Source organism: Centroberyx affinis, unplaced genomic scaffold (assembly GCF_046629955.1).
Source record: "Centroberyx affinis isolate AG114_WGS23_722 - 3 ecotype Tasmania unplaced genomic scaffold, CSIRO-AGI_Caff_v1 ptg008273l_1, whole genome shotgun sequence".
Classification (NCBI taxonomy): Eukaryota; Metazoa; Chordata; class Actinopteri; order Beryciformes; family Berycidae; genus Centroberyx; species Centroberyx affinis.
Genome location: NW_027284116.1, coordinates 4,553 through 32,346, shown reverse-complemented (window position 1 = coordinate 32,346; position 27,794 = coordinate 4,553). Strand labels below are relative to the sequence as shown.

General features: G+C 45.0%; 1 protein-coding gene across 2 annotated transcripts; it reads left to right on the top strand.

Annotated features, from left to right (window-relative positions):
* The first annotated feature begins 11,151 nt into the window (after window positions 1-11,151).
* Window positions 11,152-27,108, top strand: LOC139640068 (atlastin-2-like). Of its 2 annotated transcripts, XM_071514231.1 has the most exons (13): window positions 11,152-11,248; window positions 13,390-13,521; window positions 14,539-14,643; window positions 15,695-15,745; window positions 17,908-17,964; window positions 18,748-18,840; window positions 20,522-20,660; window positions 21,286-21,413; window positions 21,973-22,029; window positions 22,326-22,397; window positions 23,376-23,807; window positions 25,351-25,365; window positions 26,936-27,108. In XM_071514231.1, exons 1-13 carry the CDS (start codon window positions 11,225-11,227, stop codon window positions 27,044-27,046), a joined length of 1,416 nt encoding a protein of 471 aa, XP_071370332.1. In that variant the 5' UTR covers window positions 11,152-11,224; the 3' UTR covers window positions 27,047-27,108. The 2 variants fall into 2 exon arrangements, with proteins under 2 accessions (XP_071370332.1, XP_071370331.1); XM_071514230.1 differs by lacking the exon at window positions 25,351-25,365.
* Window positions 27,109-27,794: the final 686 nt, after the last annotated feature.

Here is a 27,794-nt window from a genome sequence, read left to right as displayed (position 1 = left end):
TCCTATCTGTAATTCATTGTAAGAGAATACATTTTCTTTCACAAAATGTCAAGATATTACACAGTTTTGTCTTAAAGTTATCACAAATACAATCAAACACAACAGATCTTTAGAAACTTTTTCATGTCACCAGAACCCAAGTCAAGTCTCAAGTCTCCTCTTCATGCATCAAGTCAAAACTCAAGCAGTTAAAACTGTGACTCGGGTCCAAGTCACAGTGACTCGAGTCCCACCTGTGCTTCATTTCATTATTCCTATTCTGGAGTCTATCCCAGCATGCATCTCTCCACATCCATTCATACCTACAGACAGCTGAGGCTCCGTTCACACTGCAGGACTTACTGCTCAGGTCCCTCACATCTGATGCTTCTGTTCATTTTAGCAGAGATCCACATCAGATATCAGTCTGAACCGAACCGAACTCCATTCTGAACTACAGAGGAGGAAAGAACCTCAGTCCAGTTCCTCCAGTTCTGTCCTTCAGTCCAGTTCTGAGGTTCTGGATCTTTACTGAGTATTTCCATTCTGCCGGCTGGAGTTACTAGTTAGTTAGTTAGTTAGTTAGTTAATTGAGTTAGTTAGTTAGTTAGTTAGTTAGTTAGTTAGTTAATTTAGTTAATTAGTTAGTTAGTTTAGTTAGTTAGTTAGTTAGTTAGTTAGTTAGTTTAGTTAGGGTTACAGGACAACAAAAGGGTTACAGGATTTAACAAAACATACATCTTCCAGTGATGCATAAGAGCAAAAAATAAATAAATTACCACATTATAAAGTACTACTATATTCTTTCAAATAACATATTTGAAATGATAGGTTTCAAATGAACAATACACTGAAAAGAACTGCTACAAACTTCCAGTTTATCTTGATAAAGAGCTTTTCTTCTCCTCTCCCAGGCTTTCTCCAGGTAACGAGCTAATCTAAATGTTTCATAAGTGAACAGCCAACTCAATCTTTGTGCATCATCCATATTTACAAAATCAATATCTGTTTTTATCTGACTAAACAAAGTATTGCGCAGTTCCCAGTAAAAAGGGCAATAGAAAACAAAGTGAAACTCATTTTCTATATCAGTCAAACACATTGAACAAATCCGCTTTTCTTCTTTCAGACTGACAAACCGTCCAGTTTCAACTGTAAGTGGTAAAATACCAGATCTCAGCTGAGTCACTAGTTACTCTGCAGAATAAGGTTTTACATACAAAACATACGATCAGCTCATAAAACATGTTGCATTGTTAGACAGGATCTGGAGCAGTTAGACGACAACATTAAAATACTTCTGACAGGTTCATGCTTCAATAATTTAATTCTCTGAAACAATGAGAACTTTTACTTTTCATACTTCAGATTTTACTGCTAATACCAGAGGTGGAAAGTAACTAAGTACATTTACTCGAATACTGTACTATTAAGTAAAATTTTGAGGTACTTGTACTTTACTTGAGTATTACCATTTTATGCTACTTTATACTTCTACTCCACTACATTTCAGAGGGAAATATTGTACTTTTTACTCCACTACATTTATTTGATAACTTAAGTTACTAGTTACTTGCAGATTCAGATTATGAATACAAAATATAATCAACTAATAAATTGTGATGTATTATTATAGATTACTGTAAGCTACCCAGCAGTATATAAAGTAGTGGAAATCAGCCCCACCTTTTCCAGCTGCAACATTAAAGTGATGCTTACACATTAATGCATCAATAATTATAATTCAATAATATAATATATACTGTATTATTCTGAAATGGGCCATTCTGCATAATGAGTACTTTTACTTTTGTTGCTTTAAGTACATTTTGATGCTAATACTTCTAGACTTTTACCGAAGTAAACTTTTGAATGCAGGACTTTTACTTTTAATGAAGCATTTTTCCATCATGGTGTTGATACTTTTACTTCAGTAAAGGATTTGTGGACTTTATCCTCCGCTGCTGAAGTGACAGTTCAGGGAGAATCAGACAGAGACAGTCTCACTGAACATGAAGAGAAAGTTTTGTATTCGGACAGAAACAAGGGATCAGCCTCAGTCCAGCTGACTGTGGACCGGGAATCAAACCTGCAACCCTCTGTCTGTCTGTCAGAGAGACAGACAGGCTCAGAGACAGACAGCAGAGAGACAGACAGGCTCAGAGACAGACAGCAGAGAGACAGACAGCAGAGAGACAGACAGGCTCAGAGACAGACAGCAGAGAGACAGACAGCAGAGAGACAGACAGGCTCAGAGACAGACAGCAGAGAGACAGACAGGCTCAGAGACAGACAGCAGAGAGACAGACAGCAGAGAGACAGACAGGCTCTTTGCAGTGAGACAGGAGCAAATCAGCTGATCTCAATCCATTTTCAACGGAAAAGTCACAAGGATTCAGAAACAAGTCTCTCTGTGTCTCAGTCTGACATGTGGAGCGGATTAGATCCGGTTTTCCTCTGAACTCTGAGTCCCAGCCGAGCTTCAGGAGACAGCTGGTCCAGTTCACTTCGGTTCACTTCCTGGATGTGGAGCGCTCTTCTGCCCTTGAGCCAGGCAGCACCTCCTCAGAGCTGCCCAGTGTCCCGCTGAAAGAAGGCGGGTTGAAGTGGTTCGACTTCAAAATTTAGAGAGAATAATTATTATTATTATTATTGTTATTGATTCAGTGTTTCCTTTAGGGGGTAAAAAATATCTTTCTATTGTACTTGATTTGATTCTTTTAATGCAATGTATTGATTTCCTTTTGAAAGGAAGAGTTGAGGGAGTTCACTCTCCGAAAAGTTATAGCGCTATACATATTTCTGTCCGGTGAGGCCGACAAAAGTTTTTTTAAGTTGTGATTATCTTTGGAGAGGTAAGACACTTCATGGTATCCTGGCTGACAGGGTCACAGTGTGAGAGTGACTCAATACCAAGAAGTAAAGCTGCTTGATTCTGTGTTTCCTTTAGGGGTAAAAATATCTTTCTATTTTACTTGATTTGATTCTTTTAATGCAATGCATTTTGCTTGTTCTTTTATATGAATTTTATCTTTTTATCTGTCTTTTATCTGCCTTCTATTGATGTAAAGCACTTTGAGCTGCATGCTGTGTATGAAAGGTGCTATACAAATAAAGGTTATTATTATTATTGAATGAATATGAATGAATTAATATTTTATTTCCGTGTCTGGTCATTTACATGACCCATCCCTCATGGAATTATTCAGACACATTAACTGACAACAAACCAAACATTCCGGCATGTTAACCCTCCATCATCTAACAGCACAATACATAGATATCCTACAAACATAAATATAACCATAAACAAAAACATAAACATCATCCAAACATAAACATAAACCTCCCACAAATAATGATCCAGGAGATATCCCACAATGGAAAAAAAAATATTATTATTATTATTATGATTATATAACATGAGGATACTAGTTTTCAGTTAGCCTAATACTACCATTAATAAAGTAATAATAATAATATCATCATCATCATCATCATCATCATCATCATCAGCCTGCTAATAAACAGTCAGTCAGCTGTGATTGGCTGTGTGCTGATATCCGGTGGTGTTTAGGACCCCGCGGACGCCACCGCTCTGGGCTCTGTGACGTCAGGTCAATCTGCTATGAGCAGGTCAAGATGGCGGCGGAGGAGAGCAGGTTGAAGCAGCGGAATCACAAAAACAGCATCTTTAAAGAAGGTAATTACACACATATGGAGTGTATGATGTTAACGGCGCGACGGAGCACGGCGACATGTCGTGAAACCGGAGAGGATGATCGCTGTGCGCGTGCGTTCCGCAGATGATAACGTGATGAAATGACACTGCAGGCAGCGCTCAGCCAAATAATCGCATCTTCTCTCGCATCCCGCTGCGATCATCATCATCATCATCATCATCATATCATCACCGAGCGGCTCATTCTGCTGAGGAGAAGTCAGGGCATCCTCGGTGATGATGAGTGTGTGTGTTGTGTGGAAGGACACCGATTTATCCCGGTTACCCGCGGTTTACTGTGATCTTAACGTGTACGTTAGCTGGCTGAGGCGCTGTGTTAAGCCGTCCAGCTGTCCCGATCAGCCGCTGCTTGTGTATTTCTCTGTTATTAGCGTGCTAGCTAGCAGCTAGCCACTTCCAGCTAATTCTTCATTGTTCTGCTATTGTAATATTTGTGAAACGCGAACATGGTGAAAACACTCTGAGTTAAAAGCTGGCAGTTTGCAGCCAGTCGCTATCTGTTATGTGGTTATAGAATGCAGCTAATTCCCATTATATAATTTCAGATAGGATAGCAAATCTGTCTATGGAACATAATATGCTTACATTGCTGCCAGTAGTATGTAACATCAGACAGCAGGCTGTGTTTTCTCATAGAGGGAAGGTCACGCAAAAGTACATTCAAAAATCTGTCAGTTTAAGGTGTCATTGCTTTCTGGTAACGACATATATCTCATAAACTATGACTCAGTACAGTTTCCGAAACATTAGTCGCTAATTTTCAATTCGGCATCCATATAACCCGCCAACCACCATTCAGTTAAATCTCAACTTGAATTGGTCACTGCTCGCTGCCGCTCACCGCCGTGTATTTTGTTGGAAGAAGACTGTGAATAACAGGCGAACCACGTCTAAAACTCTTACTTTATTGTAATAGATGGCGCTCGGTGTGTTGGATGTATGCCGAATTGAATAGTGGATTCTAACGATGCAGAAAAGTCCTCGTCACTTATGTTGGCGGTTATATATCTCTCCGATAAGCACGGCCGCATTAAACTGACAGATTTCTGAATGGAGTTTGGTTTGATGTGTGTCTCCATACGAGAGGATGGCAGGCACCGGGCTGTCAGGTACAGTCTCGGGGCATTTGCAGCTAATTCTTCATTATTGTGTTGCTGTGCTTCCCGGGCAGGAGGGAAGCTAAGCATGATGACAGCTAGCAGCTAATCTTCCAGCCTGTCAGGCTCAGTGTTCAGGCAGGTTAGCTCTCCTCAGCTAGCTGCTAGCTACACTGCTGTAGTGAGGTTAGCTAGCTTGCTGGCTGGCTGGCTTGCTGATGAAACCTCTTGTTTGCTGGCTGTTTTTCTGTCAGTGCTGTGTCAGCATGACAGCTATTGGAAATGTCACCAGTTGTCAGTTTGAGCTGATTTGCAGTATTGGAATATATTTGAATGTGGATTTCTGTACATTGAGTCACCAAGCCAGTTCATCAGCAGTTCTGGGATTGTGTGCATGCCTGCTGTGAATGCTGTCAGACCAGACCGGTGTTGAAATCTGCATGAGAACTAAACAATCCCCAACACTGGAGCCATGCTGCGGTCTGGACTGTGAGGAAACCCCCCCGCTGTAGACCGCTTCATCAGGACTGCATCACCTCAGTTAACCCCAAACCAGATTCCTCTCCTCTGTTTATCTCCCTGCTGACATAATAACACAGTCAGCTCTTACAGAGATGGAAGGCGATGATTTGACCAGACGGACGAGGAAGTCTGGCAAGAATCCACCGGCCAGTTTGACCTGTTCCATGAGCAGGGGAAGAGTAAGAGTTGTATTCACCGCTGTGTTACTGTTATACTTTAGTCAGAAACCCAGTGAGGTGTGATGCAGCAGGTGGGAACACAACACACCAAACACCAACAGATGATCCACTGGTCCCAGTCTGTTACAAGAAGCTGTTTCTGCTGTAGACTCATGTAGCTGCTTCAGAAGTCTGTTTAATAGAAGCTTACTGAACCACACTGGAGCCTCATTCCCAAGAAGAATTGTTTAGGGAAAAAATCCTTCTTTTAGGGCTATTTTAGGTACAAAGATGACTCCAGTTGTGTGTAACAGTCAGCTGTACATTAAAGAGTGAAGGGCCTGCAGTGCTAACAGGATGCAGGATAAGTAGAGCAGGAAGCCTGTTGGTGTGGGTGTTGGTGTGTGTGTTGGTGCGTCTCGGTGTGTGTGTGTGTGTTGGAGGGTGTGTCACAGTGCATGTCAGGATGTGGTGTGTGTGTGTGTGTGTGTGTGTGTGTTGAGCCTGTGGCAGCCTCTCACATGGCTCAGCCTGAACACTGACCTGAATGAAGCTGCTGTGTCTCTCATGGCGCTCCGGGCTGAGAGTCACATGACGGGACGGTGGTCACAGTCACAGGTTCGATCCCCCAAAACACAGAGTGACTTCACCCACAGCCGTGTGCTGAAGCAAGGCACCGCACACCGACCTGCTCAATCACTGTGGATCACTGTGGACCAAAGTGGATCACTGTAGATCACTGTGGATCACTGTAGACCACTGTAGTAGATCACTATAGACCACTGTGGATCACTGTAGATCACTGTAGTAGATCACTGTAGACCACTGTAGATCTCTGTTGATATCTGTAGATCTCTCTGGATCAGAGCTGCAGGGTTTCACTCATTTCACTGGTTAACACTCTGAAAACCTGCAGACTGCTGGATCTTCATGAACCATGATGGAGATCCACCCAGCTGACTGACTGAAGTCTAAATAAAAAGTTAGGCCTAAATGTGTTAAATCCAGTTATTTTTTCCTCAGGTAACATCAGGTTTCTTTGTGCTGTGTCTCCTCCAGATGGATCCAGACCAGGGTCAGCAGTACAATCTGCATTAAACACAGCTGGACTTAATGTCTCTTAACTGTTAATTTGATGCTTTCCTTTTTCTCATTCTGCCCATTTATAGTTGCACAGCTTTCATCAGCTGTTCAGTCAGAACCAGGCTGCTTTTTAGATTTGAAATTGGTCTTAAATTCTGTTCCAGGGAGCGTGAAAAATGTCTTTAAAAGTCTTAAATCTGGCTGCAGATCAGCTGTAAGAGCAGCTGGAGATCACTGGAGGGGAAACTCTGCCGTACATGGAGAGCTGGAACCTTCAGTCCGCAGGGTCACACTGAATCCATGGAAAAAAACGGCTAATGATGGCTCTGTCCTGTCTGTTTACTGTAAGCCCCCCCCCCCCCCCCCCCCTCCTCTCTCTGCCATCCCATAATACCACTGCCTCCCTTCACCCGCCCTCTTGGCTGAGCTCCTGTGAAGTTTTCACTAACTGGACGAGGTCAGCAAACTTTTCCCTCCGGCGGCCGCTGTCAGTCCTGCAGATCAGATAAGCCTCAGTGATCCTGTGGGGAAACTGGGTCATCACAGCAGATAAGACAACAAGAAGACAACAGGCTGAAGACAACGGGACGGGACGGGGACGGGGACCGGGACGGGGACCGGGACAGGACCGGCCCGCAGAGGCCCGGCCGTCGCGGTCCGGGTCTGCAGAGCAGGCGGAGAGCAGCAGCAGCACAGTTCAGTCTGGTTTCCCTCTCAGCTTCTCTGTGAAGTTTGTCTGCAGACGGCGAGGAGGCGAGGAGGCGAGGAGGCGAGGAGGAGAGGAGGCGAGGAGGAGAGGAGGCGAGGAGGAGAGGAGGAGAGGCGGCATGTTGAAGACGTCAGCTGTTATAGATCAGAATGGCGTGATGTTTCATACAGACCACGCCCACAAAGTGCTGTACAAGTGATCTGCCCCAGAGGTTTGATTCTCTGCCCGAACCTGAGATCGGCCCGGCCCGGCCTGTGGGTCGGTGCCGGGTCGGGGCCGGGTCGGGGCCAGATCGGGGCCGGATCGGGGCCGGGTCGGGTAGGAGTTTCCCCTCCATTCCTGCTCGGGTTTGTTGAACCAACTGACACAAGTTTCTCTTCCGTGTCGCTGTTCATTCAGACCCTGTGGGTAATTCTGAACAGATTTCTGTCATTCAAATTTCTCTGTAATCCGCAAAGTCTGATTGTTAATTCCTTGTGTCAATTATGTTTTTATCACCAGTCAATCAAAGGTTACGATTTGAAATGTAAGTGCCGGGTTTTCGCTGCCTGTGGCACCACTCGCTTTGAGTCCTTTGCGAGAGGGTCAGTGAGATCCTGCACATAACTCATTCAAACAACTCGGAATTAGTTTACTTATAAACAGCCAACTTACTTAGAACATTTTGGTTTTAAACCGGGCTCAGGCCCATAAATGCAGCCGATGGGACGGGCCCGTCAAAGCGTATGATGTCAGACTGCTGTAACCTTTTGGAATCTGACGGCCGCCGCTCACACAGAGTCACTGAGGAAGATTCCTGGGAATGTCACTCAGAGGGACGAGACTACTTTTCTGGTTGGACTGACACCTGCTGGTTAAAAGCTGCTGCTGCAGTCTGATCTGCTGTCTTTAAAGTGAAGGTTCAGAGAGTTCAGAGTCTGTCCTGTTAATCACTGACCATGTCCACTATGAAAACATTCAAAACATTTTGACATCAGAGTTTTTGTCTCTGAGAAATCAGCACCAGCCTCCTGTTAGCATTTGTTAGCAATGCTAGTGCAAGTCAATGGGGTGTGAAACCATTGCTTTCAAAGTGGCATTCAAGTGCTTTGAGACAGTTCTGTTACATATTCTTACTGTTACTGCAGCTGTGGAAGTTTATGGAATGACTTGCAAGTGATTTTAAGAGTTATGCTGTCATATCCAATTGATTAGCATTGCTAACAAATGATAATAGGAAGGTTGCTGATTTCATAGAAACGCAAAATCTAATGTAAAAACTTTTCTCATTCTAAGACGGGACGATTAGTGATTAATAGGACAGGTTTATACAATCTCTGAATCTCTCTCTTCAAGGACTGGTGATGGAGCTACTGACTGGTCTGTGGTGTGTTTTTTTTTTTTCTCACCTTTATTTATTCAGGGGGACTTTCACTGAGGGCAATGCTCTCTTTTTCAGGAACACCCTGATCACATTCACACCTGGAAGCTGACCAGTGCAACCACAGTCTGATCTGCTGCCACTGAGCAGCTCCACTGGAGCGGGTGGGGTTAAGGCCTTGCTCAAGGGCAGCTCAGTGGTGATGAGGGAGGGGCAAGCTGCTTTTCACTTTCCCCACCCAGATTGAACCGACGACCTTCCGGTCACAAGCTTGCTTCTCTAACCTTTAGGCCACCACTGCCCCTAAAAGGGTTAAAGAGTAACTAACCCCCCCCCCCCCCCCATGCTACTGATATCTGCTATTGGCTGGTCTTTAGGGGCCGTGTCCACCAAGCAGCCTCTGAGCTGCTGCTGAGAGCTGAGGAGACTTCTCTGCTGTTGTTGCTGTGATTGCTCACTGACTTTAATATTCTACCTTATGGTCTTTTTTTTGACAAGCATACAGTTGTGATGTACTTTTTTGTGTAGTTTAGTATTTTGTTTCCTTTGTAGAGCTGCGGCTATTGATCGATTGATCTGTCGGCTGTTGGGTTGATCGCCGGCTGGTTCGGTGATCGATGGATCGGTTTGAGTGGTTTTTTGGGAGGGGTGGGTCGGAGTCCTCTGATTCCGGCTTCTTGGGTGTGGGTGTTTTCTGGTTTCTTTGCTCCTCTGTGGCGGTGGACCGGGTGTCTTTGGGTTGTGGACGGGGCGGGACGTTTGGGGGCGTCGTCCTGGGCTTTGGGGGGCGCTGATCGATGTTCTTTGCCGTTTTCTGGCATTTTGTGGACCGGGCAGCTGGTCGGTCGATCGGGGGGGCGATCGACGGATTGGTCGGCGGTGGGGGTGATCTTTGGTTGCAGCCCTAGTCTTATGTGTTCTTTCTTGTATAACTTTGTATGTTGTTTTTACTCTGTACTGTTTGTTATTGGGCTGTTTCTCTGCTTTGACCTGCCAGGGGACTACAGACGTGAATTAGCTTGCAGCTATAATCTGGTATGGTGCATCAAATGGTGACATTTATGTTTGAACTGTACATTGTCCCTTTTAAATAAATAAAAAAATAAATAAATTAACGTTAGCTGCAAAACGTCAGGATGCCGGCTCTTGGTCCTGCCCCTGCTTCATCCTTATTGGTTGGTAGAACTCTGAAGTGACACTGATGAGCGGTGCACTTCAGACAAAGTTGAAATTGAGAACTGGTCCAGAGCAGGTCCAGAGCAGGTCCAGAGCAGGTCCAGAACAGGTCCAGAGCAGGTCCAGAACAGGTCCAGAGCAGGTCCAGCCTCACGGCGCTCAGCGCTAAAAGAGGTGAGGAAGCTGTTTTGGGTCGTAACTTTTCCACAGGAAATAATGAAAAAGCAGCACCAGCACTTTTTTCCCAGCCAGGTCTGTGGTGGACATGGGGCCTTAGTGATGTCACCGCCTCTATAGAGCATGTGAACAGTGGCATGCAGGTGGCATGGGGTCCGGATGAAGTGAAAAACTGAAAACATCAGATCTGAGTCACATGAACCTGAGAGCTGATTTGACTGTTTCCATCTGAATGAGACACTTTTTGAATCGCTGTTTGTTTTGCAAAAGAGAAATCCGTTCCATCTCATGAAGATCAGCAGTCAGTTCTTCTGCTTTGCAACTATTTCACTGCTCTGAATTTGTTGCACACGTTGCTAAAAATTAACATCTGAGGACGCTTATTATGAGCTGAAACCAGACTGCGGGGTAAAGTGTGTGTGAACTCCTGCTGTGGAGGAATCTCTGCTCTGTGTGATTGACAGCTGTGGTAGTGATAGGCGGGTCAGATGGCGACGCCGGTCTGTGATTGGCTGCTGACGGGTGATTTAACTGCTTCTAATTTTTCTGTTTCTTTTCAGTTTCCCTGGTGGTAGAAAATGAATGATTTGTATATAAGCTGTAAAGTCACATATTTGTTCTTCATATTCTCATATTTTCTCATTTGTTATATTGCATATCTTGATTTTTTTTTTGTGTTATTTTGTACACCCTGGCCTGCATACATGCTGTAATTCATATTTTCATACTTTTCATTCATATAGTTATGGTTAGTTGTATATTTTTATGTCTTCTAGTGTTGTAATTGTCAGGTGTGTTATGTTTAATCCCTCATCTGCTCTATTCTTATTTATATTCAATTTTCCTTTGTTGTGTCCTGTTACCATCGACCCGTTTTCTCCACACGGATCAATAAAGTTTCATCTCGTCTTTAAAGTGCTCGGCTGAATCGAACCCTAACCTGGCGCTCCGTCCTCAGGTGGTCACACGTTCGAATCCGTCACATCCAAGATGAGGCCCGAGGAGCGGGAGGCGGCGGCGGAGGGGGAGGGGGCGGGGCCGGAGGAGGGCGGGGCCAGGCCGGTGCAGATCGTGGTGCCGGACGAGGAGGAGCACTCCTTCCTGCTGCAGGAGGCGGCTCTGGAGCGGCTGCTGCTGCAGGACTCCGTTCAGGACCTGAACGTGGTCGTGGTCTCTGTCGCCGGAGCCTTCCGCAAGGGCAAGTCCTTCCTGCTGGACTTCATGCTGCGCTACATGTACAGCCAGGTGAGGTCACTGTAAAGACTAGTGCTTTTGTGGTGTTTTCACCTTTGTTCAACAGATCAGAGAGAGAGAGAGAGAGAGAGAGAGAGGATGACATGGGTCCTGGGTCAGATTCAAACCTTGGGTCATCACATTTACTCTTTCAAAAAATATATATATTGTTTTTTTTATTGCTATTATATTGTTTTTTATTGCTTTTCATCATGACAACATACCACCTTACATGAACAACCTCAGGTTCCTACAGGTCTGGATTGACTGGAAATGGATGGAAAAAGAATTCAGCAGAGGAGCGACCAAGTCAACCTCGCTCGAGTCCCAAGTCAGTCTCAAGTCTTGAGGCACAAGTCTCAAGTCTAAATGTAGATTACCAAGTCAAGTCCATGTCATTAATGTCAAGTCTCAAGTCTAAATGTAGAACAGCAAGTGAAGTCAGAAGAAATCAAGAGTCCAGTAACAATTTAATATCTTAAAGAAAACTAAATATCTAGGACTTTTCAATGCAATATGGTTTTAATAGGATAAAAACTTGGTAAGAGCATCATGAGTTTGATTTCTATAATCAGTTTCAACTTCAATAAATTCAATCATTCCATACAAATTCAGAAAACAGAATTTAAATTCAGTCGTCTGCTGGAACAAATCTCATCACTTTCAATCTAAGTCATTTACACAAACACAAGATCTCAAGTCAAGACTTTAGAAACCTTTTCAAGTCATCAGAGTACAAGTCAGAGTCAAGTCCCAAGTCACCAGAACCCAAGTCAAGTCTCAAGTCTCAAGTCTAAAGCTGTTCAAACTGTGACTGTGAGTCCAAGTCATGTGACTCGAGTCATGTGGAACAAAACTCAGGAGGAAAGAGTGTCAGTTTATTCAGTCTGCAGGTTGGGAGCCAAGGATCTAAAAATCTGGATTTTACACTGAGTTTTATAGTGTTGAATATTCATGATTATGTTAATACAGATAGAATATAATAAAGCTATTGGTCAAAAGGTATAAGGTCATTGAACAAGAGTGAACAAACCAATGATAATTGTAGTTCTAGTACTATAATAAGAGGTGACCAGCTTCTTCTAGAAGATAGAAAGTTTAATTGAAAGTTGTGTGTCAGTGTGATGTGAGCATGAAAACACGACTTTACATTCCAGGCCAACAGTTCAGTGAGAAACACACAAGGTGATTTTCTTTTTTACGTTGGTCCTCATAAACATGTTAAGAGTTTAAGCCGCTTAAACTTATAATAATGAAGCAGACTTAGTATTCTTGAGTTTAGGCAGGTGTTAAATATATGGAAATATGGGTCAAAGGTTATATATTTAACCGCTTCCTGCTTATTTTTAAAGATAATTATTTTTGTGATATTTTCGCCTTTTATTGGACGGATCAAAGTAGAGAGAGAGAGAGAGGGGGATGACATGTGACACAGGTCCTGGGTCGGATTCGAACCCAGGGATGTTGTTTACATGGTTCAGCTGTCATGAGCCTCCATCACACCACAGCTGATGATATCTGATGATAACAGGCCGATATCAGGCTGATGTATCGGCCTGCAGTCAGAGGGAGCAGAGCGGTGAGTGCAGGCTGAGTGTTGAGCTCAGGCAGCGTTAAGGAACATTCTGGACGTGTGTTCAGGCCCGAGTCTTTCATCATCACGCTCTGTAATGTCTCTAATCCATCGGAGCCGCTGGAAAGAGGGATTTTAGTCGGCACAATGCTGGCAGTGTGTTCAGTCGCTCAGAAAGGCTGTCTTTGTCACCCCCCGACCCCCCACCCCCCTCGCTGGAGGTGGGGTCGCGGTGGGGTCGCCGTCCACTCGACTCCTACACAGGTCAGGACAGAACAGGAAACTTTGGGAAACTGAATAAGTCAGGAAGTCAGTTCTGATCCACAACAGATCCTCTGTCAGATCAGAGACTTCACCTGGACAACAGGAAGTTCTAAAGTCATAATAAGTTATTCTGCTCCAGCTGACAGGCAGATCCTCCAGCCAATCAGACAGACTGAACAGGACCAGATGTGGAAGAGTCTGGAACACTGAAGTCCACTAAAATTAGCTAACTGTGAAAAAGTGATGTTTAATTTCATGGTGACTGTAGATGTGATGCTGCAGTGTGTGTTGCTGAGTGTGTGACTGTGTCCCGCAGTGCGGGGTGTGGCTGGGCGGGCCGGACCAGCCTCTGACCGGCTTCACCTGGCGGGGCGGCTGTGAGCGGGAGACCACCGGCATCCTGGCCTGGAGCGAGGTGTTCGTGGTTCAGAAACCCGACGGCAGCAAGGTGCGTTCAGGTTCACCCCGACGTTCCTGTGTTCAGTTTGAAGCCTGTGTGATGGACGACCGGCTGGCACCTAGCAACCACTTGAAATCCACCTAGCAACCACTTAGTAACACCTAGCAACCACTTGAAATCACCTAGCAACCACTTAGTAACACCTAGAACCACTTGAAATCCCCTAGCAACCACTTAGTAACACCTAGTAACCACTTGAAATCCCCTAGCAACCACCTAAAATCCCCTTGCAACCACCTAGTAACACCTAGCAACCACTTAGTAACACCTAGCAACCTCTTGAAATCACCTAGCAACCACTTAATAACACCTAGCAACCACTTGAAATCCCCTAGCAACCACCTAAAATCCCCTTGCAACCACCTAGTAACACCTAGCAACCACTTGAAATCCCCTAGCAACCACCTAGTAACACCTAGCACCCACTTAGTAACACCATAGCAACCACCTGAAACCACCTAGTAACCACCTAGTAACACCATAGCAACAACTTGAAATCCCCTAGCAACCACCTAGTAATACCCTAGCAACCATCTAGTAATACCCTAGCAACCACTTGAAATCACCTAGCAACCACCTAGTAAAACCCTAGCAACCACTGATAAATGCATAGCAACCACCTAGTAACACCCTAGCAACCACTGATAAATGCATAGCAACCACTGATAAATGCAGAGCAACCACATAGTAACGCCCTAGCAACCACTAGTAAATGCATAGCAACCACCTAGAAACACCCTAGCAAGTACTTGTTATCACCTATCAACGACCTAGTGACACCATAGCAACCACTTGAAAATCACCTAGCAACGACCTAGTGACACCGTAGCAACCACTTGAAAATCACCTAGCGCTACCTGTCCACCAGCTTTGCTTAGCAGCAATCACCTGCATTTCTTCATGAAATGCACCTCTCTAGTTTCAGATGTCACGGTAAAGTTTAGATCTCCTCACGTTAACAGAATAGCTAGCTGTCTCCTGACGAGTGTCCTGGTCTTTCTGCAGGTTGCAGTTCTACTAATCGACACACAGGGGGCGTTCGACAGCCAGTCCACCATCAAAGACTGTGCCACGCTGTTCGCTCTGAGCACCATGACCAGCTCCGTGCAGGTTAGCTTCCTGTTTACTTCCTGTTTACCACGACCTGCCCAGGTTAGCTTCCTGTTTACTTCCTGTTTACCATGACCTGCCCAGGTTAGCTTCCTGTTTACTTCCTGTTTACTACGACCTGCCCAGGTTAGCTTCCTGTTTACTTACTGTTTACTACGACCTGCCCAGGTTAGCTTCCTGTTTACTTACTGTTTACTACGACCTGCCCAGGTTAGCTTCCTGTTTACTTACTGTTTACTACAACCTGTCCAGGTTAGCTTCCTGTTTACCTCCTGTTTACTACAACATACCCAGGTTAGCTTCCTGTTTACTACAACCTGTCCAGGTTAGCTTCCTGTTTACCTCCTGTTTACTATGACCTGCCCAGGTTAGCTTCCTGTTTACTTACTGTTTACTACAACCTGCCCAGGTTAGCTTCCTGTTTACTACAACCTGTCCAGGTTAGCTTCCTGTTTACCTCCTGTTTACTACAACCTGTCCAGGTTAGCTTCCTGTTTACTTCCTGTTTACTACAACCTGTCCAGGTTAGCTTCCTGTTTACCTCCTGTTTACTACAACCTGTCCAGGTTAGCTTCCTGTTTACCTCCTGTTAGCTCTGTCCAGGTAAAGCGGTCTGGACTTTGAACAGATGTGAATGTTTAGGGTTGGATCTCTGGTTCAGGGAGGCAGCAGCCTTCAGGTTGGAGAACTAAAGGTTCCCAGGTTCCAGTGGAGTCGAAGTGTTTCGACACGTTGAGCTGAACTTCAGTGTTGCAGCGTCAGCAGAGAGCAGGAAGAACAGAAGACATTTTACCTGGAAGAGATATTCTAGACTTCAGATGAAATATGGATTTCATTCATTAGCAGCCTTTGGCAGCTCGTCAAGTCGGCTAGTTTTACAATTTTATAGAATAAAGAGACTATATACCAACTTAAAAGAATTCATGTCATGATAAAACATATCAGCCACAGTGTGGTGTGAGTCTCTGTGCCGTTGTGTTCGGTGTTTGAGCTTTAAACTGATGAACAGTCTGTGATGAAGGAGTTCAGCTGCTGGTCTGATGTGTTCCAGGTCTACAACCTGTCTCAGAACGTCCAGGAAGACGACCTGCAGCACCTCCAGGTCAGTACTGACCACGTGTCGTTACTCTCCTGCTGCCGGTGACTAGGAGATGAAAAACGCTCAGATTCAAAACAGTTTCCAAATGATCAGAAGCTGCAGTTTGATTCAGAGGGAGGAAGGCTGAGGCTGAGGCTGAGGCCGACCTGCTGACTGGTTCAGTCTGAGCTCCCCAACCAGCACAACAAACACTGCCCATTCATTTTTCACCATATTTTTTTTTCAAGAGCTAAAAAACAAAATATATATATATTTATATATGTATAAATGTATAAAGAGAAAGTTGTTTCCACCTGCATTTTTTGTTCAGTGTTGTAGTCCAGTTGGCAGAAACTCACAGACTAAAGCAAACTGTTTAACAGTCAAAGACCACAAGTGTTATCTTTGAACAAGCTGTGAGATCCTGCTCCTTGTCTTTGTCGAATAAACTAAACTAAACTAAACTAAACTAAACTAAACTAAACTAAAAACTAAACTAAACTAAACCCAACTAAACTAAGCGAAAAACTAAACCCTAAACTAAACTAAAACTAAGTAAAACTAAACTAAAAACTAAACTAAACTTAAAACTAAATAAAACTAAACTCTAAACTAAACCCAACCTCACTAAACTAAACTCTAAACTAAACTAAAAACTAAATAAAACTAAACTAAACTAAAAACTAAACTAAACTAAACATGTTCAGTCATGGCAGCAGTTATTCTGCATATTTTGGCTGAAACTTAGACATTATTAAATTATTATTATTAAATTAATCAATTTTGGTCACATTTGAGCCATTTTGTCTCTTCCCCTCATGTTGGAGAACAGAAACAAATTTTTATTTTTTTTAGGATTATTTTTTTTGTGCATTTTCACCTTTATTTGACAGTCATGTCCTCCCCCCCTCTACTTTCAACTAAGGTCCTGGGCCGGAGTCTAACCCGGGACGTTGCGGTGCTGGCCTCAGACCGCTGAGCCACCAGGACGCTCCAGTCTGTCTGTTAGTTGTCTGTATCTGTCCTGATCACTGGGTTTCTCCTAAAAACCATCACAAGGCTCAGCGGTCTGAGGCATGGACCATGTGACCGCCACACTCAGGGTTCAGATCCAGACCAGGACCTCTCTCTCTCTCTCTCTCTCTCTCTCTCTCTCTCTCTCTCTCTCTCTCTCTCTCTCTCTCTCTCTCTCTCTCTCTCTCTCTCTCTCTCTCTCTCTCTCTCTCTCTCTCTCTGTGTTTCCTCTCTCTCTCCACTCTGTACTCTCCAATAAAGGCAGTCAGGAACATGTGAACACGCATGTTCCTGTCTGGAACATGTGAACACGCATGTTCCTGTGAAGGAGACTGTATCAGGTGTTCAAGATGTCGTCTCTTCACCTCTGAACCAAACCAGCCTGCTGACACGCTGCTGCCTGTCCTGTTTGTTGTTTTTTTTTCAAAATATGTTTATTCATTTTCTTTTGAAAAAGACACTACATGTTATGCACAATATCAGATTATAATAAACAGCCAATACCATCGGGAAAAAAACTAAAATAAAAATAGAAGCTTTCAGCTCTAAAACACAAACATATATATATATCTAGGACTTTTCAATGCAATATGGTTTTAATAGGATAAAAACTTGGTAAGAGCATCATGAGTTTGATTTCTATAATCAGTTTCAACTTCAATAAATTCAATCATTCCATACAAATTCAGAAAACAGAATTTAAATTCAGTCGTCTGCTGGAACAAATCTCCTCACTTTCAATCTAAGTCATTTACACAAACACAAGATCTCAAGTCAAGACTTTAGAAACCTTTTCAAGTCATCAGAGTACAAGTCAGAGTCAAGTCCCGAGTCACCAGAACCCAAGTCAAGTCCAGTCTCAAGTCAAGTCTAACTCTGCCAGCCAGCTGTACAGAGTTTCCTGTCTGTAATTCATTGTAAGAGAATACCTTTTCTTTCACAAAATGTCAAGATATTACACAGTTTTGTCTTAAATTTATCACAAATACAATCAAACACAATGGATCCGTCCAGCTTGGTTTTCTTCTTGATAAAACGCATCACTTCCTGTGCGGCAGGAAAGAGCGAGCAGACTCCGGCTGTTCAGAACAGACAGAGGAGAAGATAGAGGACCTGATAGAGGCTGGATCACTGTTACTGATATGAAAGTGTGTCTGGTTCTCCCTCCTCAGCTCTTCACGGAGTACGGCAGACTGGCCATGGAGGAGGTCTACGAGAAACCCTTTCAGGTGAGATCTGGTGACATCATCCACTGAGCCTCACTGCGTTAGACCAGATGATGGAGGAGATTCAGTCCTTTGTTGACTAGACAGACTGGATCCTTTAGATTCTACAGATCAGATTCAGTTTTGTCACGTCTTGTTTTCTTTTGGGGTGAGATGGTTTTGTAAGCTGCTTGGGGGTTTTGTATTTTTTGTTTGTGCAGTTTTTATCATTTGTATTGCAGCTAACTTAATGAACTAAAAACTAGGGATGCACCGATATGGAAATTTTGGGCCGATACCGATAGCCTGCCGATGTTTTGTTCCGTATTGACCCATTTGTGCCCTGCCAAAATAATCTATATTCTGCCCTTCATTATACTTTGCAGTGGATATAGATTTAAGGAACATCTTTTATCGTAACATTCTTTCACATAACCAAAAATGCCTTTTTTTAATTAAAATAAACAAAACCTCACGCTGATAGGCTGTCCTTCTATTCAAACTTGAACGTCTTTGGATAAGAATATATGTTAATGAGTATCGGTGGATCTGCCATCGGTGGATTTAATCTTATCGGCCGATGAGCCGATTGTAGTCAACAATGCAAAAATCGTCCGTTTCCGATATTCAACCGATATCTGTGCATCACTACTAAAAACATTTCTTTGGAATAAAATACTGTTTGTTCTTCTCTCCCCTACTGAGTCGTGATCAGTCATTGATACTAGATCAGGTCCTGGCTCAGGTCCTGGACCAGGTCCTGGATCAGTCTGGTTCTCTTTGTAACCTTCATGTGGTTCTGCTCAGACCCTGATGTTCCTGATCAGAGACTGGAGTTATCCGTATGAACATGCGTACGGTCTGGAGGGGGGTCAGGGGTTCCTGGAGAAACGACTACAGGTGAGCAGCCGAGTCCCTGATCCATCTCTGATGAAACATGCATGATGTGTTTGGAAAAAGAATATAATGTTATTTCAGTCTTTAGAATAGGCACTTGGCACTACTTTTTGTTAAGTGGTACAGCAGTGGTTACACTGTTAACAGGCGGAGTGATACCTAACAGTGAACAGTAAAGACGCCCAGACTGAGTCTCATGGTTCAGCTCAGTTTATTGCTGTTAGTGTAAGAGAAGAAATAGATCAATGATTGAGGACACAACTGGAAAACACAACACACAGTACTAGTAGTGTGTGTGTTGGAAGAAAAAAACAATTCTGCAGTCAGACTGTCGTCACTGAACTTTTATTAATTACATCGTATTGTAAGAGAAGCAGATCGTCCATCACTGTTGACCTGCAGTAGTGTCAGTAGTGTCAGTAGTGTCAGTAGTGTGTGTTGACCTGTAGTGTCAGTAGTGTGTGTTGACCTGCACTAGTGTCAGTAGTGTCAGTAGTGTCAGTAGTGTCAGTAGTGTGTGTTGACCTGCAGTGTGTCAGTAGTGTGTGTTGACCTGCAGTGTCAGTAGTGTGTGTTGACCTGCAGTGTGTCAGTAGTGTCAGTAGTGTGTGTTGACCTGCAGTGTGTCAGTAGTGTCAGTAGTGTGTGTTGACCTGCAGTGTGTCAGTAGTGTCAGTAGTGTGTGTTGACCTGCAGTGTGTCAGTAGTGTCAGTAGTGTGTGTTGACCTGCAGTGTGTCAGTAGTGTCAGTAGTGTGTGTTGACCTGCAGTGTGTCAGTAGTGTGTGTTGACCTGCAGTGTGTCAGTAGTGTCAGTAGTGTGTGTTGACCTGCAGTGTGTCAGTTGTGTCAGTAGTGTGTGTTGACCTGCAGTGTGTCAGTAGTGTCAGTAGTGTGTGTTGACCTGCAGTGTGTCAGGAGTGTGTGTTGACCTGCAGTGTGTCAGCAGTGTCAGTAGTGTGTGTTGACCTGCAGTGTGTCAGTAGTGTCAGTAGTGTGTGTTGACCTGCAGTAGTGTCAGTAGTGTCAGTAGTGTCAGTAGTGTGTGTTGACCTGCAGTGTGTCAGTAGTGTCAGTAGTGTGTGTTGACCTGCAGTGTGTCAGTAGTGTCAGTAGTGTGTGTTGACCTGCAGTGTGTCAGTAGTGTGTGTTGACCTGCAGTGTGTCAGTAGTGTCAGTAGTGTGTGTTGACCTGCAGTGTGTCAGTTGTGTCAGTAGTGTGTGTTGACCTGCAGTGTGTCAGTAGTGTCAGTAGTGTGTGTTGACCTGCAGTGTGTCAGGAGTGTGTGTTGACCTGCAGTGTGTCAGTAGTGTCAGTAGTGTGTGTTGACCTGCAGTGTGTCAGTAGTGTCAGTAGTGTGTGTTGACCTGCAGTGTGTCAGTAGTGTCAGTAGTGTGTGTTGACCTGCAGCAGTGTCAGTAGTGTCAGTAGTGTGTGTTGACCTGCAGTGTGTCAGTAGTGTCAGTAGTGTCAGTAGTGTGTGTTGACCTGCAGTAGTGTCAGTAGTGTCAGTAGTGTGTGTTGACCTGCAGTGTGTCAGTAGTGTCAGTAGTGTCTCCTGACCTGCAGTGTGTCAGTAGTGTCAGTAGTGTGTGTTGACCTGCAGTGTGTCAGTAGTGTCAGTAGTGTCTCCTGACCTGCAGTGTGTCAGTAGTGTCAGTAGTGTGTGTTGTGTTGTGTTCAGGTGAAGCAGAACCAGCATGAGGAGCTGCAGAACGTCAGGAAGCACATCCACTCCTGCTTCTCCAACATCAGCTGCTTCCTGCTGCCTCACCCCGGCCTGAAGGTCGCCACCAACCCACACTTTGACGGCCGGCTCCGAGGTAAACAACCGGTTACTATAGCAACCAGTTTATTTAACTAGTCACAGTACCAACAACCGGTTACTGTGGCAACCAGTTTATTTAACTAGTCACAGTACCAACAACCGGTTACTATAGCAACCAGTTTATTTAACTAGTCACAGTACCAACAGCTGGTTATAATACAATACCAACCCACACTTCGATGGCCGGCTCAGAGGTAAACACCTGGTTACAGTTTATTTAACTAGTCACAATACCAACAACCAACAACCAGTTACAACATCTAGTTACAATATCAACAACTGACCAGAATGACAACTAGTCAAAGTAATAATCTCTATTTTAATAGAACTTTTTAAAACACAAATACAAAGTATTTTACAAAAGGAAGAAAAACAAAAAAACAGATAAAATCGACAAGAAAAACCAATGAAAAAACAAGGTAAAAAAAACAAAACAGTAAACCATAAAACAGGAAGTCAAATCATGATTCCAGGAGTCCTGATGGAAAAGGACCAATCTATAATCTATAATATGTATGGATCAGCCAATGGGAGCCTCTTATTGGTGAATCTGTCAGTCAGTGTCAGGTTCATGTTCAGCTGTTGTGGCAGACTGACTGTCTGTCCTGTTTCCTGTCCAGATATCGATGAGGAGTTCAAGGACCAGCTGGTGAGCCTGGTGCCGACGCTCCTGTCTCCAGAGAACCTGGTGGAGAAAGAGATCGGAGGAGCCAAAGTGACCTGCAGAGACCTGCTGCACTACTTCAAGGTGACTGACATCTTCACCAAGTCACCAAGTCACCAAGTCACCAAGTCACCAAGTCACACTTATACACTAACAAGTCACAGCCAGCAGGCTCTGAACTCTGTTTCCTGCTTCAGTTGAGTTTATCTGGTCAGGAATCACATTTGTTTTGACGTCAGCTTCATTTAAGGTGATAGAAATTCTTAAAAAGTCTTAAATCTTATTGTTTCTCCGTGTGATGTCGGGTTCCTCAGATGAATCAGAACAGAGTTAGTAGTTAATCTTTACTGTTCATTTCCTGCTTTTTCTCATTCTGTCCATTTATAGTTTCACAGCTTCCATCAGCTGTTCAGTCAGAACCAGGCTGCTTTGGAGAACTTTGTTTCTTTATTTTTAATTTTTGTATTTCTTATATTCAATTCCAGTTAGAATTTAAAAAGGTCTTTAAAAGTCTTAAATGTTTTTCTCTGAAACCTGCAGAGACCCTGTTCCAAAGAAAGTAAGTCTTTGTTTTGGAAGTCTGAGTCTTCCTGTTTTGTTTCCATCGTCTCTCTGAGTTTCTCATCTGTCTGTCTTGTTTCAGTCCTACATGAAGATCTACCAAGGAGAGGAGCTTCCTCACCCCAAGTCCATGTTACAGGTGAGTCCACCCATGACCTCTGACCTCTGACCTCCTTACTGTTGGTTGCTTCTAAAGCCGATGAAGCTTACAGACCTTAGAGTCACATTCATTACCAACATATTAATGTAGAAACTGTCTGATCTGTCAGACAACCAGTGTAGTATTGATCAATATGGAATCAATCAACCTGCATCATATCAGACTGGAGCAGATCAGTGTAATATCAGGACAAAGTGTAGAGTTGTAATAATGTGTTACTGGATTATTCTCCATATTGAATTCTGTCATCTGTTCTGTGGTTGGTTGTTACCTAGGCGACGGCTGAAGCCAATAACCTTGCAGCTGTAGCTGGAGCCAAAGACATCTACAACAAGAGCATGGAGCAGGTAACGCATCACTTCCTGTTGTATCGACCCGTTCAGTCCAACTGGACGGAGCGGACAGAAACCCTCTGAGCTCTGAGACTCTCTGAGACTCTCTGAGACTCTCTGAGACTCTCTGAGACTCTCTGAGACACTCTGAGACTCTCTGAGACACTCTGAGACTCTCTGAGAAACTCTGAGACTCTCTGAGACTCTCTGAGACTCTCTGAGACACTCTGAGACTCTCGGAGACTCTCTGAGACACTCTGAGACACTCTGAGACTCTCTGAGACACTCTGAGACTCTCTGAGACTCCCTGAGACTCTCTGAGACACTCTGAGACTCTCTGAGACTCTCTGAGACTCTCTGAGACACTCTGAGACACTCTTAGACTCTCTTAGACTCTCTCAGACTCTCTCAGACTCTCTCAGACTCTCTCAGACACTCAGCTCAGATCTGCTGTTTGTGATCATGTGACCTGAGAGCTGTATGCAGGTTTCCCTTCATCTGGACCACATGCAGCCATGTGACCTACATGCAACCTTTATTTTTAACGCACCAATCAGAATTTGTCAGCGTTGCCATGACAACACGTAAATCTTCCATCACTGACCTGAGACCGTTCTCCTAATGCAGTCAGTTTGTCTGAGCAGCGTTGGCATGGAGGAACTGAAACCCGCATCAGTTCAGATTATTATGGGATGTGAGTTCCATCCCACAGTAGATATGAACAGTCATTTTATTTCATTTCATTTTGGATTCAAAATGAGATTAATTTATTCAGTTTTATGTCATTCAGGAACATTTTCCAGGCAGAAGGTGCAGAATACTAATATTAGCTGTTGTGATGACATAATATAACTTAACATAATAATGTGTGTTGTGATATTAACAAAGACTCTTAATACCCACAATGCCTCAGAACTCTGTACCCGGTTGTAGTTGAGTAGAGTGAGCCGTTAAGCCCCGCCCCCTGCCGTGTTAACCTGTCTGTCCGCTCAGCTGTGCGGCGGGGACAAGCCCTACCTCTCCCCGGCGGAGCTGGAGCGGCGGCACGGCGAGCTGCGGCAGGCCGCCGTGCGACACTTCCGCTCCGTGAAGAAGATGGGCGGCGAGGAGTTCTGCCGCCGCTACCAGGAGCAGCTGGAGGCGGAGCTGGACGAGGCCTACGCCAACTTCACCAAGCACAACGACGGCAAGAACATCTTCTACGCGGCGCGGACGCCCGCCACGCTCTTCGCCCTCATGTTCGTCATGTACGCCGCCTCCATGGTCACCGGCTTCCTGGGCGTGGGCTCGGTGGCGGCGCTCTGTAACCTGGTGATGGGCGTGGCTCTGGCCGCGCTCTGCCTCTGGGCCTACGCCAAGTACTCCGGAGAGTTCCGCGAGGTGGGCGGAGTCATCGACCAGGTGGCCGAAACCATCTGGGAACAGGTGAGAAGGGGGGGGGGGCGGGGCTTATCTGGCCTCACCTGTCTGCCTGTCTGCCTGTCTGCCTGTCCCACTCCTCACCTGCCTGTCACCTGTCTGTCTCTTTCTTCACCTGTCTGTCTCTCTCTTCACCTGTCTTCACCTGTCTGTCTCTCTCTTCACCTGTCTGTCTCTCTCTTCACCTGTCTGTCTCTTTCTTCACCTGTCTGTCTCTTTCTTCACCTGTCTGTCTCTCTTTTCACCTGTCTTCACCTGTCTGTCTCTCTCTTCACCTGTCTCTCTCTCTTCACCTGTCTGTCTCTTTCTTCACCTGTCTGTCTTTCTCTTCACCTGTCTCTTTCTCTTCACCTGTCTGTCTCTCTCTTCACCTGTCTGTCTCTCTCTTCACCTGTCTGTCTCTTTCTTCACCTGTCTGTCTTTCTCTTCACCTGTCTGTCTCTCTCTTCACATGTCTGTCTTTCTCTTCACATGTCTGTCTTTCTCTTCACCTGTCTGTCTCTCTCTTCACCTGTCTGTCTCTTTCTTCACCTGTCTGTCTCTTTCTCTTCACCTGTCTGTCTCTCTCTTCACCTGTCTGTCTCTTTCTTCACCTGTCTGTCTTTCTCTTCACCTGTCTCTTTCTCTTCACATGTCTGTCTTTCTCTTCACATGTCTGTCTCTCTCTTCACCTGTCTGTCTTTCTCTTCACCTGTCTCTCTCTTCACCTGTCTGTCTCTCTCTTCACCTGTCTGTCTTTCTCTTCACCTGTCTCTCTCTTCACCTGTCTGTCTCTCTCTTCACCTGTCTGTCTCTTTCTCTTCTCTTGTCTCTTATCGTTTCATTTCAGCTTTATTTCATAACAAAATTGAATCTCCAGCATCTGGAAAAAAAAAAGACAGCTGTTCTGACTGAATGATTGGCGGCACATTAAACCACATGATGCTACTGTCTAAACCACAGAACTAAAACAGATAGAACAGTCATTCCCGTTCAGATCGATGTTCCTGGACAGTCGAACCAAAGCAGCTTCTCTGTCTCCTTGCTGCCATGGATTGCTAACATGCTAACATGCTAACATGCTAACATGCTAATGTTGACTAGAAGAGCTAGAGAGAGAAGTCCAGTCTGTGATGAAGCTACGTTAGCCTCGTCGCTAACGTTAGCTTCCAGTTGAGTTCTGACAGTTTGCTAACAGACTCATCTGCTCAGTTCTCACAGTGAGACAGACTTTACAGCCTTAATGTCCAGACTGTGTTGTCACCATAGCAACTAACACTTAAAACTCCATAATCGCCATTTTATGCTGAACTTACTAAATGCTAAACTGCTAAGTTACCATGACAAACAGGAAGAACTGTTCTGTCCAATCAAGTTCTGTGGTTTAAACCAAATGATGCAGCTTTTTAACTTCAGCTTCAGTCCTTGTTTGACTGGATGAGATCCTCTCTTATAATAACTGTTAAGGTGATGTCACCAACACTCTTCACCTTCCTCCTCTCCCTCCTCTTCCTCAAATAAATCCTCTCTTTCTGTCTTTCTTTCTGTCTTTCTCTCCCATCGCTCTCAGAGGACTCCACGAAAGGTGAGCACTGCGGCATCATGGGAGTTTCCGCTTGTCTCGTCATGTTTTCTGTAAAACGGTTCTTGAAGTCGATCAGCTGACCTGAGCGTCTGTGTCACTGTGTTCATGTGTTCATGTGATCAGATGAAGTGCTGACTCAGGTACAGTGCAGTCTGGACAGGTTTGGTCAGTGACATTTTATGTTTTGGCAGATTGGATTTTAAATGAAACGATGACTATGAAGGTTGTTTTTTTTTTTTTTTGTCAGCTCTAATTTGAGGATATTTACATTCATATCAGATGAACCGTGTTGGAGTTTAACTGACAGACTGCACTGTATCACAGTCTCCAATCAAATCAAATAAAGTAAATAATGCATCTGGGTGAAGCTGCATGTGTGAACGGGGCTTCAGACGGCGGCCGCACTGATCAGCAGAACACAGACAGAGTCACTGGTGATAGATGTGTGTGTGTTGGTGTTGGCGGCGAGGCAGGAGAACAGGAAGCTTTGCCTCAGAGCTACTTCATAGAAAAAAGAAGAAACAGATTCTACAGTATAAATTCAGTTAGAAACTGAGCTGGAAAGTGGTCGGTTACCCTGTCAGCCTGGTTCTCTGAAGGAAACATGGCATCAGCATCTCTGATGTGATTGGCTTGAAGTTCTTATACACGCCCAGAAAGGACAGGGGGGCACCTGGGGAGACCGGCTGCTTCACAGAACCTCCAGAGTTCTCAGTCCGTTTCCTTTGAACGAAGTTGACTGACAGAACGGTTGGTTACAGGATGACCGATCGTTCTGTCAGTCAGCTTCATTGGACACAGCTCAGTCTGTGGGAGTCTCACACGCCCTGAAAAGCCGTCCAGAGCTGCATCCAGCAGACCTAGTGTCCTCACAGAAGTATGAGGAGACGGCCAACTGGCAGCGGGACAAATATCACTCACAGATTCCTCTGAGTAGCTCTTTAGGGGCTGAAGGAGCCGTATTTCCCCCCCGAGCCTGAGTTAGAAGATCTCTGTGGTGCTCAAAAGCCGGACTATGTCCACGAGCCACCCTCGCTGCCACCGGGGAGCTACCAAAATCAGGCAGAGCCCCCCCCCCCCCCCCCCACTCTCTGGAGCGTAGCCGGGATGAGACGAGTCTGAGGGGGCTCCCCAGGTGCCGGCCTGTCCTTTCTTCCTGACAGGCGTGTATAAGACAGTCACATCAGAGATGCTGATCCCACAGAGTGAAGTTGACTGAAAGAAAGCCTCCAGTCTTCCCAACGCTCCACCAGGCGAACTCTGTTTTCTCTTAGTTTTGGTCGGACCGTCGTCTCTGTGCTCGCTGTAGTTTTTATAAAACAAACGTAGGAAGCCTCTGATTGGCCGAACGGATGCTGACGAATCCGTCCGGCCAGAAAAAGTTCAGCTGGTTGAACTTTGTGTCGTCAGAGCGGAGATCTGACAGCCGGACGGATCGGAGCGGCCGCTGCGTTAGTTTGCCGATCCGAGTGTTTGGATCTCTGGATGATCCGGTTCTACAGATATTATTTTTTAGTGTTGTGGTTCTATCAGTCTGACCCTCTTCCTCCTCCTCTTCCTCTTCCTCCAGGTCTTGTCCAAACTCTTCGAGGCGGCTCGGAGTCGAGTCCCGTTGGGAAGCCTCATCCCGGCGCCGCGGCCCCGGCTCGCCTCCAACAACAACGTCAAGAAGAAAAACTAGCGCCGCGCCGCCTGGGTTTCCGTCTCCCCCCCCCCTCCCCCCACCCCCCTCCCCCTCCCCCCCCCAACCCTCCGCTCGGTTCTGAAATGACATTTTCAGGACGGGAGGAGATGTATAAAGCCGTTTTCTCCTCCGACTCAGTAGATCATGGTCCTGGCCGTGCTGGTTGTAGGTTAAAGACTCACCTGTAGACCTGGAGGAGGCCGTTTGGTTTGTTTGTTTTTTTCTTTTCTTTTGTGTCAGTGGGCGGGGTTAAGGTATTTATTGGTGGGCGGGGCCATCGTTGTATAATCGAGTTTTACCCCAGGTGTGTTTACCTGTCGAATGATGACTTGACATTAAGGATTCCCATTTATGTGAATGAAGAGCAAGACCACAAATCCTCCACACCACTTCCTGTTTCCTCCACTCCTCCTCTTCATTTTCTGTCTGTCTGTCTCTCTGTCTGTCTGTCTCTCTGTCTGTCTCTCTGTCTGTCTCTCTGTCTGTCTGTTGGGAGGAGGTCAGAGGTCAGAACCAAAGTTTACAGCTTCCCTCAGTAGAAACTGTCAGACCGGTCTTCACAGGCAGGAAGCTAAACGCCGGTCTCTTCAGCAGCCTGTAGATGAGACCGGCGTGACGTGTCAGACAGGCCACGCCCACAAAGTATGAAACCCTCTTCAGTTTCTATGAGCAAAACAAAAAATTCGACTTTTTCAGTTTTTTCTGTTTTCTTATAATTGATGTGAAATGTATCTGGTGTTAATCA